The following is a 17,667-nucleotide window of genomic DNA, read 5'->3' on the forward strand; positions in this document are numbered from 1 at the left end:
CCTTTCCTTTCCTTTCCTTTCCTTTCCTTTCCTTTCCTTTCCTTTCCAGGAAGGGAAGAAAGGATGCTGCTACTGTGGGGAAAGACATATGGAATTAAGATTTCCATTTTTGGACATGTTAAATTTGTGGTGCTGATAGGACACACAGGTGGGAAAATCTCAAATAGACATTTGGTGAGCTCAGGAGAGAGTAGGGAGCCATATGCTCTGCAGTACAGACTATTTTGTTTTTCACTTATTAATGCCAGAGCTGGAGACAGAGGCTAGAGACTGGGGAGTCACCTTACATGAGGTGATAGTTGAATCCATGACAGTGACTTACTTTTAGATGGCTTGGGATTTTGAATGATATAGCAACAAAAAGTACATAAACTCCAACTCCAAATACAAGGTCCATGTTTTTTGGTTCAGTTTTTTTTTAGGATAAGCCACTTACATGATGATTTCCAGAAGGAACCTACTTCTACTTTTACATTCTTCACAGTGACCTGGTATTTCAGTAATTACAATTTGGTTCTTAATTGCACTATTGTTAGCTAGAGTTTTAATTTTGTAATGCTTATATTAGCGAATGGATTTGCTTTACTGCATTATGGATTAACTAATCTCCTAATTATTATAAAACCATAATAAAACCAGCTAATTCCAGTACACCCCAGACAAAAGAAATTTATGAATTTTATTTGGATACTCTCCTGATTACTAAGGAGGAAGTATATGTGTGTGTGTGTGTGTGTGTGTTTGTGTGTGTGTGGCCGGATTTGTACTCAAGTCCTCCTGACTCCAGGGCCAGCACTCCATTCACTGCACCACCTAGCCTCCCCATGTGGGCATTTTTGGTTGGGTATCCATGAACCATGAAGCTTTGAAAATTGTGTGGATCCTAGTGAGATAGTTTGTTTTTTACCATTGTTTTTTCTGGTCTTCTTTCACTGTGTTTTTTTTTTTTTTTTAAGCAATCGGGGGTGAGTAACTTGCTCAAGGTTACATGGCCAGTTATTTCTGGGTGTGTGGTGCTAAGTATCTGAGCGACATTTGAACCCCAGGTTATCCTGACACTGGAGCCGGTGCTCTCACCCACTGAGCCACCTGGCCGCCCCTACTTTCACTGTTTTTTAAAATTGTCTAGGCAATACTACAGTGTAAGACTTTATTTAATTGTAAACAATGAATCCTATGATGTTACATAGTAGCCTTTTATTTTTGGATAACTTTCAGTTCATATAATGTGATATTTGGCAGAGGTAACTACTGTGTAACACAATTTTTTTTAGTTTGTAGCATTTTTATATATTCTTGCATATTTCACATATAATCCTTATTAAACATTATATATAAATATCATATGTATAATTTAAGAACATTTTAACAGTACAAAATTTTGATCCAATATCATTTCATAAAACGATCATTGAGAGTGTAGATACATTGCTGCTGTAGATGTGTTGTTGCTTGTTACAAATAATGTACTTTGCATTTCTGAATTTATAGCACTGTGTCTAAGTATGACAACTGCTTCACCTATCAAGGAGAAAAATTCTTTGGTCGGCCTGAAACCTGGCCAAAATAGAGATCACCAAAGGAATGTTTCTTCTAGCCTGAGTCCGTGATTCTCGATCTCTCTACACACATCAGGTTGTTTCAAAACCTATGGGCTTATGATAATTTTCACCTGGTCCATTCCAGTGTGATAAAGAAGATGCAAACTTGTCTAATTCATGTGATTAATTGTTGTTTATTAAATTCCCCCATTTATCATGTGCTTGCCCAATTTAGATTTTCCATGTCTGTTTTGTCCTATCAACTTTAAGCACAAATCGTTGGCCCCAGGGATCTAGAAGTAATTACTTTTTGGGGAAAGGGTCTTAAAGATTGCTGTATAAAATAGCAATCCAATACAGGAGGGAAAAAATGAATGAATATTATTTTTTAGAATTTCTTCTGTTAAAACCCAAGTAACACGAGTCCTACAAAACAGTAGAAGTGATCACTGAATGCATTTTGCAGTGGTTAGTATTCAGATAGGTTCTGTGGGGCCAGACCATTTAATGATTTTTATTTTTTTATTTTGAAAAGTGGCCTCATTTTCAGCCTTTTTTTTTTTTAGACATTTATCTTTCCTTCTGCATCTTAGGTAGAAATTGCTTTTTCTGCAGTAGTTATTGTAGGCAATACATCATGCGATTTACTTTGTGTCTGTACATAAACTCATCAGAAATTCTTTTGGAAATTGATACGCAGAAAGCAAGACAGGTTTCAGTTGGCTGTTACATGAGCCGTTCATACCACAGGTGAGCTCAGAAAGTCAACTTAGTAACTGGTGCTAGCCTAACTCAGTGAACTGCTTAATGACTGATTCCCAGCATGTTGAACCTAACGACTTCTTACATACTTTGCCTGCATGTTTTTTGTCTGTCATCTAATTATCTCAAAATATCAGACAATAGTAAAAAACTCATATGCCCAAGCCACCATATACCAAGTCCTTTTTATATACATAAATTTCACCCCCTTTTTTTTGTCTTAAGGAACAGGAGATTTTATACCAACATCACCCATACATTCTTTTAAGTGAAACCTTAAGGATTGATCATATTTTAGGCAGCTTCTGGTTTGATAAATATTTAATAAGGTATTTTCTCATTAGAGAGCTTTGGCTGGAGGTACTTTGAAAATGTCCCAAGTGTTCTTTTTCCATGAGACCACTGCAATCTGAAGTTCCAAATCTATTAGCATATTCCTAGGTTATGTTTCCTGAAAATACCTCATTTTATCTGGGCCTCCAACCTTGGGAATGAACAGAAAATGTTTCACTTGGACCCAAACTACCAAGGCAGAGGAAAGGCAAAAGCAGCTTCTGAGATATCCTCAGAGTACTTGTTTTCACTTAAAAATTGGATTTTTAAAAAGCTGTTGACTTCCCTGGATTTTTCCTTGACACTGTGCATGTAGTTTCATCTTCTTTCTGCCACCATGGAGGAACATGCAGTACGCATCGCATAATACGGCTTTGTTTCTGACGGAATCCACGGCTTGTTTTGGTGTTACAAACACCCAACTCTTTGTTTCATTGTGGATCAGAACAAATCATTATTTAAATCCCATTATTGAATTTACTTCTCATTGTACTACTGCTTTTTTTTTTCCTATTTGAAATATTTTCCTTCAGGTAGTTTCCTTACTTTGGGGGTATGCTTGAGAGAATGTTCCTTTTTCCTCTTGTGGGCAGGTGGAAGGAAAGGAAGTATGTGTCGTTGGGCCTAGGGAGGGGGAAAGAGATCTTCTCAAGATACATATATGTTTCTGTGAGTTATTTAATTCTATGATGGAGAGACATTTGGTAATATGTCAAACCTGCTTTCATCATTTATTATAGATTTTTGGCTCTTTAAGTCAAAACTTAGTTAGAAGTTCGCTAGTGATTTTAAAATAAAACCACTTTTATTTAAACCCTTTGGGGGAAATTACTAAAATTGCATATATCCTTTAAAAATGTGAATATTATGTATCGTCTCCATTTGCAGGTTCTTTTCATTTTTATGAACTGAAAACTGACAAGTTATTATAGAGATCCTATATACAAGAATCACATTAAAATTCCCTTTAAAACCTTGAAGAACATTTTGAATAGTTTTTTAAAAATTTGGTTAATAAGGGCTTTGATAAAGAGAATTTGGCTCTTTAAACTTTTTCTATCTTTAGGCCAAAGTACACTGAACTTTTTTTTTGAAGGGGGGGAAGGCAAGGCCATTGGGGTTAAGTGACTTGCCCAAGGTCACACGGCTAGTTTTTTTGTATTAAGTGTCTGAGGTCAGATTTGAACTCAGGTCCTCCTGACTCCAGGGCCAGTGCTCTATTCACTGTGCCACCTCGTCGCCCTAACTGTACTTTTAAGTTATTCTTTTTCTAATGTTTGTTTCTGTTATTTATCAGCAGAATATATTATAAGAACTTGACTTGAGGAGATATATTTAGATGAGTATATGTACATATGCCAATGCTTATGTGATAAATCATGATACACAAGTAACATATGCATGTCCAAAAAGATCTTTCTGTTCAGTCACACATACACTTGTTAATATAAGTTATTTCCAAAAGACTTCTTATGGACTCAAAAAGTATATAGATGAGGGTTATTTTGATATCTTTCAGAAATCACTTGAAATCAGACTCATTTTTATGATTCTTATGGTTTCTGTGATAATTAGAGAGTATAACTGCTAGGTAAATCTAGGACAAAGAGAGTTATATCATTTCAAAGCAAGTGAGGAGATAATAAGAAATGAGCAAAAAAGGTAATCTATATTTAGGGCATTTTAATTTATAAAATCTTTACAAAATCAATATCAACCTTTTGGCTTTTACTAGGCTGTATAAATTTTTTCTTTCATTATAAAGATTACAATAACCACAGCCTTTTTTCCCCTTAACTTTTATTTTCTTGCTTTTTCTAGCTAATATTAAAACATCCTTTAAAAAAATTGAAAACCATATGTTACTGCAAAATTAAGTAAACTTGATTCTCTCCCACTCCAGTTTTTACCACTTTGTAAAACAGATTTTTGGTAAAAGACTGCTGTGATTTATAGGAGCTCACTATACATATAGCACAGGCTTGCCAAAAAATTCATTCCACTTCTTTACTGGCATGTCTCCCCCACCCCACCCCCCCAGGAGTTGAAAAGTATGCAATATTTTTCTAAGAGGAACATTTTACATTTATTTTCTAGTGATGACAGTGGACACAACCTGAATAAGAAACAATGATGAGACCCTGATCTTAGCTCCTCAGTCTGTCATTTCTTCCTTTATGAAGAACCTTTTTAGACCTCTTCATTTCCTTTCGCGGTCTGTTTTAGGGCTGAAGATTAGCAATGTGAACGAGGATCTCAGTTTCTGTTACAATTCAGAATGTTGTTATCTTCCTTCACCCAAGTAGTTTTTCCTTTTATTTTTCAGGAAGATTATGCTATAGCTTAACATGTATCTTTAGAACCATCTTGATTTGTGAAGCATTCAATGGTAAAAGGCCCTGATGTGTAAGACACCTGCCATTTAAGGGAGATTTTATGACTGACGGTTTCTAGGATGTTTTCCTCCTATACATAGTCATTCTGGTATATAATGTATGTGGGTAGTTATTCTGTACCCTTCTGTATTTCTGCCAGCTGGATAGTGACCTAGGAAGGCAACTCGTAGAGATGAATTTACAAGTGGATGCTAAAATGAGGATGGCCTTAAGAAACCTGCTGCCATTTTACATCCCCTCACCCCAACCCCACAGTCTGCAGCGCTTGTCCAAAAATCAAGAGGCCAAGGGGTTGATTGTCTTATCTCCCCTTCACAGGTGGCCTTTTTATGATTTCTTTTCCAGTTTGCTCATATCAATTAAAATTGAATTCTTCTTATGCGGGCAATTTGGGAGAGGTAGAGCATAACCAGTTTAAGTACAAGCTAGAAATTTCATGGAGCACTAACCCTTTTCTGAGGATAGCACTGTATATACCCCATAGGTAGGACCATTGAGATTTCTTTATAATTTTTTTTTGGAGGGCAGTTGGGGTTAAGTGACTTGCCCAAGGTCACATGGCTAGTTTTTGTGTGTGTGTTAAGTGTCTGAGGCTGGATTTGAACTCAGGTCCTCCTGACTCCAGGGCCGGTGCTCTATTCACTGTGCCACCTACCCACTCCAACCATTGAGATTTCTGTAATGCCAAAATGTCTGTATAGTTTGGGTCCATCAGTCATCATTTGGATATTTAGTTACTGTGACACCAAGCTCTGAAACATCCTGGCTGACTTTTTCACTGAAATTACAGGACTGTTTTGATGTCATATAGATAAGAGTATCTGATCATCTTCCTGACAACAACCTTTTGGTTGTTGAAAATGTGACTTCTCCATATCTTTATCTGTCAAATGTTGTCTTGGTTCTCGATTTGATTTTATGTAGGATTTCATGCTATCATTTTGAAACGGATCTATTAATAAACCTGAAAAATACATTTTTTTTCTCTTTGATAATTAATTGAAGAGTCCCACCCATTTATCCCAAAAGGAATAGTAAATATGTACTTTTGGCACATAGTACATGAGTAAGTCATGTCAAGAGGTAATGTCTCTTTGATTCTTACCATATTGAAAAGTCTGGATTTTTGCCCCCCTTTTTGGAATACTGCTTCTAAAGGGAAACCCCACCCCTACCCAATGAAGCAAGAAGCCCAAAACAAACTGCCTTAAAAGTTTTCTCTTCACCTGAATCATCAAGTTAGATAGATGTTCTTTGTTGCTGGCATGTACTCTGTTCAAGCTCATTTAGCTTTTCTACTAGCCTGGTAAGTGCAAAATCATCAGCTTGTTTGGTGTCTGTTATAACATGCATTGAATCTAATTTTAGGTCATTTCTTTCACTCTGCTTTTGGCCTAACAAAGATTTTTGTTCTCTCTTTGTGTGTGTGCATATTGTTTTAATGGGTAAAACTCATTAAAATATAAGGATAATGTCTTGCTTTGGCAAATGTCAAAAGTCTGAGTAGCTGCATAGATGATTTTGTATAACTGTTTCCTGAGTAGGCTATCAATGGTTACATTATTATATTTCATAAATGTCATTATGGGCCATCAAATTTATCTTTTCTTTTTCTTCTTTTCACAAGCCACATGCTAAGGGTAAAATCCATGTCCAAAGCCAAGGTAAGCATTTTTAAATATTAAAAAAAAAAATTATGTCCGTCCTTTGCTTTTGTCCTAGGTGGTGGTTAGCTTTATTTTACTTATTTATTCATTTATTTACCTATTTATTTATTCATTTATTTATCTTCATTCATTCATGTATTCATTTATCTTCATTTATTTACTATTTATCTATTTATTTGTTCATTTATTTATTTGCTTATTTATATCTGCTCTTGAAGCATTTTTGTTGACTATAGTTTTAGAATTGAATTGACCCAGCATTCAGGGAGTATTTCCTTTAGTGATTCAGAATCTCTTGATGGTCAAAACCTGTTTCCTCTTTGTCCCTTTTTCTTACCATAGTCAAATTTCATTGGTATTAAGAAGCCTCTAATTCCTTATGGCATCATAGTTTTAAACTTAGAAGTTAGATGCATCTTCATCATTTTTCTCATGTTTACCAATTGTATTTTTAATGGAGAACCCAATATTGGTATTGCCTGTAAATATATTATTTTAGAACCTCTATTAATAACAAATAGATCAGAATCAGGAGAATGATTTGTCCTTTAAAAGGCCAACCCTGGAAAAGTGAAGAGTTCTGAAAGACTTAAATCTCTGATCATCACCATAATCAGCCCTGATTGTAGAGGACCATGGGAGAAGAATGCTGACCCCTTTCTGATCGAGAGCTGAGAGACTCAACATGCAGATGGAGACACATTTCTTAACAGGAATTTTTGCTTGACTGTGGTAATTTTTTATAGGGAGCTTCTTTTTCTTCCCTTTTCTTACCATGGGGTAAGGAGAAAAAAATATAAATACATAATAATTTAAAAAATTAAAATAACAAATAGACTTCATTATATAAGTAAGGGAAAGATCTGTTAGAAAGAAGGTCATGTTAAAGTCATGTGTCAAGGACTACTTAAGTTTGCCCAGTTCAATGGATGCAGAATCGGCCTTTTGACCTTACTAGCCATTCTATGTTTACGCATCCTTTGTAGCAAAGGGACACCAGATGAAAGCTCAAGGGGGATTGCTTTAAATCTCATACTACAAAAGCATTTCAAAAGAATCATGGGAATGACAGAAAAAAAGCCCTGGATGGGGGGAGAGGAATATGTGGTTTTTAGTAGTATCTCTACTGTTAGCCAGCCGTGTGATCTTGGCCAAGTCATTTCCCTTCCTCTGACCCTCAGTTTGCTTCCCTATAAACTGATGAGGTTAGGCATGATGACTTTTAGGGGTTCTTCCATTTATAAGATTCTAGATTACAGTGACCCATGTTCTTCCTTTTCCACTTCTCGCTGGGCAGGAGCCTTGTCTAGGTAGTAAGCCCTAGATTCCCTTCAAGCTTTAAGACTTCATAATTCAGTGAAATTTTTCCCTCCACCAACTCTCTGCTCTGATGCCTTATGTTGTTCAGTTGACCTTTGGTTTTTGAAGATTAAGTTTTCTCAGCACACACTTTGACAGGCTCTCCTAGAATGGATAAGGCTTCAAGTATAGACCCAACTGCAGACTGTGTGTCTATTACCTGAAGACCAGACTAGCCAAGGTTGGCTACAAGGTGCTGTTTATTTTTTTGGTCATCCATACTCATGAAAATTGGCCATGAAGGTATGAAACATGGTTGCTTTTGCTATCTGCATTGGTGGAGGATATACCCATAGATGAAATCATCAGTGTTTGAAATACTGAAGTAAATATGGCATTCTCTTCAGAAACTGGGATTTTATGTGAATTGCAAATGTTAAAAAGTTGAGACATGTTTTATGAATTATAAATTTATGTCATTCAGCTCTTGGGTCTGCGATTTCTGAGTGATTGTGGCAGTGGTCCCTTATGTTTGAATGGCCCTTCATGGTTTAACCAGAGCACATAAAACCATTGTGTTGTAATCTTCACAACTCTACAAGGCAGGTAAAAATATTTAAAACCCCCATTTGAGAGAGAAGGAAGATGAGGCACAGAAAAGTTATATGATTTGCCAAGGATATAAATCTATTAAATGACAGAAACAAGAAGACCCCAGATTTCTGAAAGATTCAACACTTTTTTTTTTAACCATATCTCTTGCAAACTTCCAAATGGGCTATAAACATTTTGAATGAAAAGAAAGTGAACTAATCAGAACACCTTTTAAATGGCATTCTGGGGGATGGGAGATGATTAAAAGACCACCTCGAATTTATATGATAGACCATTTCATTAAATTTCTGAGATGTGAAAAATATCATAGATGTCAATTATATTTAGCCTATAAACTTTTCATCAACTTGTAACTTTCCAGGTCCTCATGGTCAAGAATTAAATGAAAAATTTTTTTGTTTGTTTTTTGCCTTTTGGAGGGCAATTGGGGTTAAGTAACTGTAGCAGCAAGCAGTCTTGCTGTCAACAACCAAACACCCCAGCGTCCCCAGGGTGGCTGCCAACACAGGTTCTTGGATCTGCTTTGTTAAGGAAAGCAACTCAAAATGGGTTAACAAGCTTACTTTAATCAGTCAAATATGTATCATTTACCTAGTTCAGGGGAAAAAGGTCAGCACCCTGAACTTCAGAGTATACAGACAGAATTATCAAGACAGAGAAACAGATCAAGTAGACAGGTTTTCAAACTGTCCAACCATACATCCATACCAAATCAACATCTGGGTTTTTCAAAGTGGTGGGACTCTCAACAACGGCTTCCCAGAGTCTCATCTGATCAAATCACAGAACACTTCTCAAAATGAGCCCCAAAACAAAGCCTCAAATCAGGGTTTATATAGCCTTCTCCTGGCTCAGAGAATGTAACAACCTTCTGGACCCACTGGCCAATCAAAAAGTATCTACTGAAAAACAAGCCTCCCACCCCAGGCTCCAGGTGCACTTTAGCCTAGGGGCAGGGAAGATCTTTAAATTTACATTCCCATTATAGAAACTTGCCCAAGGTTACATGGCTATTTTTTTTTATGTGGGTGTTAAGTGTCTGAGGCTGGAACCAAACTCAGGTCCTTCCTGACACTGGGGTCAGCATTCTACTCACTGTGCCACCTAGCTGCCCCTAAGTGAAAAATTTTTTAAGTTAACCAGAAACAAGTGAATTTATAGAAATTTCATAGGAGGCTAGTAAAATTTTTCTTGTAATGTGATATTTAAATGGGAGTTTATAATCCAGACTAAAAATTTTCCCTTATGGTCACTTCTGTTTAACCTTGTAGTACTTTTAAGTAATAATCAATTACTTCATTTTTTCCATGGGTCTCCTCCGTATATTAGAAATTTGGCTCAGTAAGGCCCAGGAGGAGGAAATCAGTACCTGGAATCAAGGGAGTTTGCCAGCTTCTCATATGTGGTTGGAAGGATTAATGAGAATTCAGCAAAGTATTTAGTTAGTCTAGTCGCCACATAAGAATGATTCTCATAATCTCAAATTCATAACAAGAAAACTTTAATTATATATTGGTAACCCGGTTCAAGTGATTTTTTTCTTCTCCTTGCATTTAGGAATTTCAACGATGCCAAATGTCACCTTTAACTGGAACACATTTCTACAAAGTGCGGGTAATGTATTAATTCTTTTTGTAGGATTTGTCTTAAAATCCCTAGGGGTGAATTAGTGTCCCAGCACTGTAAGCTTACATTAAGCAGGGTCTGAGATAAGGAAACCTGGTGCTTACAGGTAGGAGAGGAAGCAGGACATCAGTGCTTCAGAGACATAGAGCATGGGGGCCTGGATTAGAGCCAGACAGGAAAGAGTGCTAGTCTCTCTTGATTCCCTGAGATTTCACTCACTGCTTCAGTGATAGGGGACCCAGAACCAGAGGGGAGCCACAGAACAACTATGGTTCTTTCTAACCTGGGGGCTGAGGTGTCATCTGGAGAATTTCCTTCATCTCTCTTTCCCCCTTTCATCTTTTATAGAGGCAGCCCCTTTTCTCCTATTGACTAACCAAACTTAAACAGTGAGATACAAGCAAATAGAGTCAAGGTGTTTACATTATTCTTTAAAAAAAGATCTCTATAAATAAGTAGGTTTTTTTTTTTATAACCAATAACTCCCAGTTACATTTTATTTGGATTATATATGCCTCACAGTTGTCTTAGAGATGTGAAATTGGCAATGATGGTAACATAGCCAAAGAATTAAACTTGACTTTGACTGTATCTTTTTTTTTTTGGAGGCAATTGGGGTGAAATAACTTTCCCAGGGTCACATAAAGTGTCTGAAGCTGGATTTGAACTCATCCTCCTGATTCCAGGGATGGTGCTCTATTCACTGCACCTCCTCACTGCCTCTTAGATTTGACTTTGAACATGTAAGTTGAGTTATAAAACTCTACTTATATGCAGCACCATCTTCCTTCCCCCCAATATAGGTCCCCCAATTTTCCTCTCTAGAGATTGCAAACCAGGATTACTACCAGCTGGGCAAAAGGTGACATCTAATGAGGGTGAAAGTTAAATTGTAAATTATTTTTCTGGGCCTGCAACCAGTTTAAATGTACTCATTTCAGATTGAACAGGTCTCATGCCTCATCATTGGAAACCTGTATCGCATGCTACCTGTGAATGTAATATTTCATTCATAAGAAAAATCCTTTATCATTTGTGGACAGTTCTGGCTTCAGATCCTAGTCCCTGTTACTTCCCTACTCCGGGCTTCTGTTTTCACATTTATAAGATGAAAGGGTTGGACTAGAATAATCTAAGGTCACTTCCAGTTCTAAATCTATGATTCTGTGATCCTCTGATTAGAAATCATTTTTGTAGTACATTCATCAATTACATGAATTACAGAAGCTTCTGCTCTCAGCATTACAAAGTACCAACATTACTTCTTGGTAATGTCAGTAAATGTATGACATCACTCAAGCCTCATGTGTCCATTTTGAATTAATCAGTGTGATGTGTGTTTTTTTTTAATGTAAATAGCATTTATTTTTTTTCAATTACATTTAAAGACGATTTTCAACATTCATGTTTTATAAGATCATGGCTTGCAATTTTTTCTCCCTCCATCTTTTTCCTCCCCCCTAGCAATCTGATGTAGATTACACATGCATAATCATGTAAAACATTTATGGGATAAATATCATATATCAATATGATATATAAATATCATAACTAATCAGTTATGATATGTTCTTAGATCACAATAGTAACACACTTGAAGTTAGTTTTTTCCCAAAATAGAATAATTCATCATCAAATCCTACACTTTACTGGGGATTGTCTCTGAGAATCACTGTTCCGTAATTTAAAAATTAGCCAAGATATTAAAAAGGCTCCTTTGAAAATATTTTCTCTTATAATGTGTTTGATAAAACATGATCTTAAGCATGTTAGAGTGAAATTTCATATTTATTTAAAACATTTAGACAAGAGGAACTTATTTGAATTACCATCCTATTTTAGCCTGCCTGGTAATAGCTTGAAAATTGATGTAAAGTTATGCTGGCTAGGGGTTTTTATAAACAAATGACTTCCTGTAATCTTTCTTACCAGTAGCCTGTGGAATGTTGAGAAGCTTTCCAGTCATAGTATATACTTTGGAAATGTCACTTCCATTTGATACTTCAGACAATGTAAATAAATGGTAGATGTAGTTAAAAGTCGAAAATTAGCAATTCCTCTTACAAGAAAGTTAAAGTTGACTATTTCTAGGGCAGGTACCCCCACTCAATTCTTGGGAAATATTTACAATTGAGAAGACAAGGCAGAAGGAGAAGGGAAATAGCCAGCAAAATGATACCAATTATAATTAGAGTGGGGGTGCTTGGCCATGAGTCATTGTTTTTATCATATGCTCTCTAAATAATCTCCAATTTTATGATATTTCCAACTTCCTTATGTTTTCCTATTTCCTTAGGAAAATTATTTTAAAATTATTGGCCTATAAATGTATAAAATACATACATACATATGAATTTTATATACACATATATAAAAATATATACATATATACATTTGCATTATATACAAATATATACATACATATCCTGCATATGCCATTGATAACAAATATGAGACTCAACATTTGTTTAAGGATTAAATCACTTTGCTTCTGCTAAATGGGTCTTACATATCAGTGCAGAACACAGTAACTACTACTAAATTCAGAACCAATAATACAGGTCAGGTTCCCTTACTACGAATTCTCATGGGATATTTTTACTAGCTGTGCTCATCAGAAGATCTGTTTATAGCATTAAAGTAATTACATATTCCCTAGAATATTTCCCTTTGGAATGCCTATAAATTCTTCACGGTGTAACAACTATATTTTCCTAATGGATTTTTTTTTTAATACTTCAAACATACCTGATGCAAATGAATTCAGGATGTTTCCTTGACAAGTGGGATGATTTAAAGCACCAAGAACTACAGTGGATTGTGGTAGAATCAATTAGTCTTTTCTTCTTTCCTTAGGTTTTTCCCTTTGGGAACTCAAGTTTGCCCAACTCTTGTTGATGTGACTTCCTTAGGAACTCATTACTGTTCTAAAATAGATTTTTTTTATAGGATCATAGATTTAGAGCTAGAAAGAGATAGAACTTACCATTTTTTTTTTTTTTGGAGGGGGAAGGTAGGGCAGTTGCGGTTAAGCGACTTGTCCAAGGTCACACTGCTAGTTTTTTGTGTTAAGTGTCTGATATCGGATTTGAACTCAGGTCCTCCTGACTCCAGGGCCAGTGTCCTATTCACTGCACCACCTAGCTACCCTAAAGAGATAGAACTTAGAGGTCTTTGAATACACTGATTCAGCTGAGACCCAGAAAGGGAATAAGTAACTTGCCTACGTTTTTGTTGTTCAGTCATTTTGCAGTTGTATCTGATCATTTGTGACCCCATTTGGGGTTTTCATGGAAAATATACTGGAGTGGTTCGCCATTTCCTTCTTCAACTCATTTTACAGATGAGGAAACTGAGGGAAACAGGATTAAGTGACTTATCCAGGGTCACCCAGCTAGTAAGTGTCTAAGGTCAAATTTGAATTCGGGTCTTCCTGACTCCATGCCCCATGGTGCCACCTAGCCACCCAAGTTACCCAGAGAATAAGTGACAGACACAGGAATCAAATCCAGGTTGGTCTACTCCTAATACAGGGTACTTTCCACTGGACCACACTATTATTCTTCTTTATTTAAAACCCAGGTTGATTTTAGGTGGTAAGTGGCTGTTACATGGCCTTGTTACGGTTTCCCAAGGTGACACTACTTTGTATATATTCTCAAATCCACGAATTCTCCATTTCAAACTCAGTAAAAACGACACATTTTGCCTGGAGTGCACAAAGTTTCTTGTGTCCTTGTAACAGTATGTCAAGTTATCTGCAGAATCAAAAACCCAGAGAGAATGCTGGGGATAGCTTCCAGGAGAAAAGTCGGCTCTGGTAAATTTCTGTTTATGAAATTGACTTCTGAGTCATTCCCCATCTAAGAGGCAACTTGATTTGGGGCTACTTTGTATGAGCCTGGAAAACGACCCATGAATTTTATTTTTGTATTTTTTGTAATTCAGAGACTAATTTTAGACTCTAATATTGTCTTGGCTGGTGATTTTAATATGTTGGTATTAGCTTATGTGTTGGTATTAGCTTTTTTTTTAATGTATATGAAAGCCAAAATCTACATAGAAAAGAGATGGCAAAAGGGAAATGGTTAAAAAGCATTGCAGCATTTAATTGGATCACATCACTGATAAATATTGCATCATTAGACACTGGTATAGCAACCAAAGTGGAAACTTGGCACTATGTAGGGAAAGCTCTCAGATTCAAAGAGGATTATAGAGAGTCGATAATAATTACATAAATATTCACGTATCTAATGCTTTATGGTTACCAATTGTTTTCTTGCATACTTAAGCTCACAGAACAAATAAATATAATTATTTACATTTTGAAGGTCAGGAGACTCTACTTAGGCTAAATGACTTGCTTATATTTGTGCCACCAATGCTGGTGAAGTTGGGACTGAGATCTCAGTGCCAAGAGGCAGTGCAGTGTATTGAAAACAACACATGGATGCCTATCTTTTGCCTTCAAAAAATACTTGGAATGATAATATATTTGATGATTATTCAGGAATGAAAGGATCTAGCATTCCCCCTCACCCAGACTGTAAGAGAATGTTTTCAGCTGCCAGACTCTTTGTTGAGACCAACCAGCCTAACTTTGGAGGCTGATTAAACCCTCTAGGATCCACAGACTCTTGAAGAGAAAAATACCATTTTCCAGTAAATGACAATCTGTGAAAGAAACTTATAGATGTGTAAGTGATGAATTGGAACTTTGAGACGTGAAAAAAAATACATTCAGGAAAAATATATCTTGTTATAGTTTGAAATGAATTGAAGAAATAGGATCAGATAAGTTATTCAGCCTCTCAGTGTAGGCTGTTTTAGTTATTTTCTAAATAAAAAGAAATGACATGAATGAGTTTTTTTAGAGCTGGATTGGATGTTAGGGACTCTAGTCTATAATTGCAAACCAAGGATTGTAAGGATTAATGCCAAAATCAGGGAAGCTTAAATGCTTTGGTGGCTGAAGCAGGATTTTCTAACCACTATCTTGATTTTCCTGAAAATGCTGCTTATATATTAGGAGACTATCCAACTTGAATCAAAAATAATGTTTCTGCATTTGTTAAGTTTAATACAAAAAAAATCACCACTACAATTTGTATTTCTATTCTTTCAAGTAAAAAAAATGGCTGGTAGGCTTTCTTTTAATTTCAATTCCTATTCAGATGTCCAGTTTCATTATCCTTTTAATTCTCTGTTCCAATAAAGAACACACCAACTGACTTACTTACTGGACAGGGAGACCTGTAAAGTATGTGGTAGACTGTGGCCCATATAATAACTCTCATCCAATCCCTTGGGAGAGGGACATAGTCCCAAGTAGCCTTGCAGTTGGTTTGATGGAGTTGAGGTCTCTGACACATCAAAAACTCACTCAGCTGGCCAGACATGCCCAAAGGTGTAGGCTTGGTTTTGAACCTGATTGGGCCAAGCAGCTTCCTTGCTATCAGGGAAGGGAGATTTCTCTCTGCTGTCCTCATGTCTGAGATGAAGGTATACATATGGTGCAGAACCTTCTTATATATCCTCTATTAGACATAAGAGATTTCTTTGGACACTCACCTATGTGTGCCTCATTTTCTTCATGAAGATACAGGGGGATAGACTGAGAAAGGAGAAATGTTAGTTTTTTTTCTACTTAGTAACTTAGTCAAATATATTAATTTTGATATATATTTAATATGAAATATTTATTCATTCTGCCACCACTGTTTCTTGAAAATCTTCCATGTATAAACACCGATAGTTCTGCATTGCCCCAAATTGACCAACAAGTGCTTGCCTTTTTGTATCCTTGGAGATTATCTTCTACCTTCATTACCTATTAAAGAGGGACGATTTTTTTTCACGTCCCCAAATTCAGTTGATACATGGTTAACTTCTTTAAACTGACTAAAAATTGTCATCAGGTCTCCATTTTTATGTCGACATCCAAGGAGTAGGGGGAAATTTGTACAGCACAGTCCTTCTATATGGAGACAGAATTCAGGGTCCCAGTTGAAACGTCAATACTTAATAGAGGAACTGTGTACTGTGAGAACAGTTTAGGCTTTTTTCCCCCCAACAGGCGACTTTTGTAAGAAATTCATCTCAGTTTCACAGTTGAATAAAAATAGCAAAGCTGGTTATGAATTAATTTTTTTTTTAGCTTTTGTGCTTGTGTCAGTGTAGTTTCAATAGCCTTGATTAAATTCCAAAGCAGATGTATTCACCCTGAAGACTGAAGAGCAAAGAGAACATTTATTTTGTGGATCATGAGCACAGGGAAAATTAAGTTTTGCCAAGAGAGAAATGATAGGAGATTGTCCTGGTTTCAGGGCCAAAAAAATGGTCATGATAATTATCTTTTTTTTTCTTGCATATTGTAAGGTCAATTATGGACAATTGTGGTATCCCAATTAAAAAAAATCTGAAGTTTTAATTTAGTTAATATTAAAAAATGTCCACAATGTGGGCCTAAAATGGAATCTTTCATCCAAGCATTGGTACATCTTTGTCTTCTTTTTGTGTGATTGATTGTATATGTATATACATTTGCATACTTATATAGTTGAGTAGGCAGTACTTTTTTGATACTAGAATTACAGGATCATAGACTCATAGATTTACATCTGAAAGGGACCTCAGAGGTTATCTGGCCTGGGTTCTTCTTTTAGAGATGAGGTAGCTGGGGGCCAGAGAGGCTGAGGGACTGAGGTCACACTGGTAAATAAATGACCTCGCTTGAAAGGGAGGGTCACTTATCTCTTCTCTACTTATTTCTCCTTCTTCTCAAAACAAGACCCCATTCCTCCTTTCTTGGGTGCTTGGCTATTTCTTCTATTTCATTTCTTTCTGTTTCTCTTAGCCTTAGTTCCAGTTCCGGGCTTGTTAATTTGATCTAGTGGTAGAGGGTTGTCTGTGTGTGGGAAGATTCTGTCTTGGTTAAATTAGGAGAGGGAAAAGCAGGAAGAAAGAAAGGTATGCTGAAATGCATTCTAGTTCCTTTGTCATGTATAGAAACCTGGGGGTGAGAAGGGGTATGACTTGGACTATCTTGAGTAATGCAGTTGACTAACTTCTGTGTCCCCTAGAAGGAATGATAGATGATGCCCAATGGAGTGAGGCAGAACTCTCAGATTCAGAACCTGTTTTAGCTAACCCTTCTCATTCACCTGGCTTAGCTCTTTGGCCATCTTAATTCCCACTCTGTCTCTTATCATGAAACTCATCTTTCAAACCTCTGCACCCTAGATTTTCCAGAATGGAACAGAGGAGTAACCATTTCCAGTGCCCTAAATGGGGTAGTGTGTAGGAAAGGTGGTGGGTTGGCAGGGGAGAGTTCCTGTTCTTATAACAAAAAGATATAGCATCCTAGCATCTTAAATTAAGAACACATTTCCTTACAGAAATCCTGTTTAGTTAGGTAGGTGCTTT

General features: G+C 36.4%; 1 protein-coding gene across 1 annotated transcript in view; it reads left to right on the forward strand.

Annotated features, from left to right (window-relative positions):
- Positions 1 to 17,667, forward strand: part of LOC138158088 (glycosyltransferase 1 domain-containing protein 1-like) — a 107,401-nt gene that overhangs the window by 32,634 nt on the left and 57,100 nt on the right. The window contains exons 5-6 of the mRNA XM_069084076.1: positions 6,660 to 6,696; positions 10,171 to 10,227. Of these exons, the coding sequence (XP_068940177.1) occupies positions 6,660 to 6,696; positions 10,171 to 10,227 (94 nt within the window). The remainder of the gene's footprint in view (positions 1 to 6,659; positions 6,697 to 10,170; positions 10,228 to 17,667) is intronic.

Source organism: Petaurus breviceps, unplaced genomic scaffold (assembly GCF_028583685.1).
Source record: "Petaurus breviceps papuanus isolate PSGF00001 unplaced genomic scaffold, PetGlider_PUasm1.0 101, whole genome shotgun sequence".
Classification (NCBI taxonomy): Eukaryota; Metazoa; Chordata; class Mammalia; order Diprotodontia; family Petauridae; genus Petaurus; species Petaurus breviceps.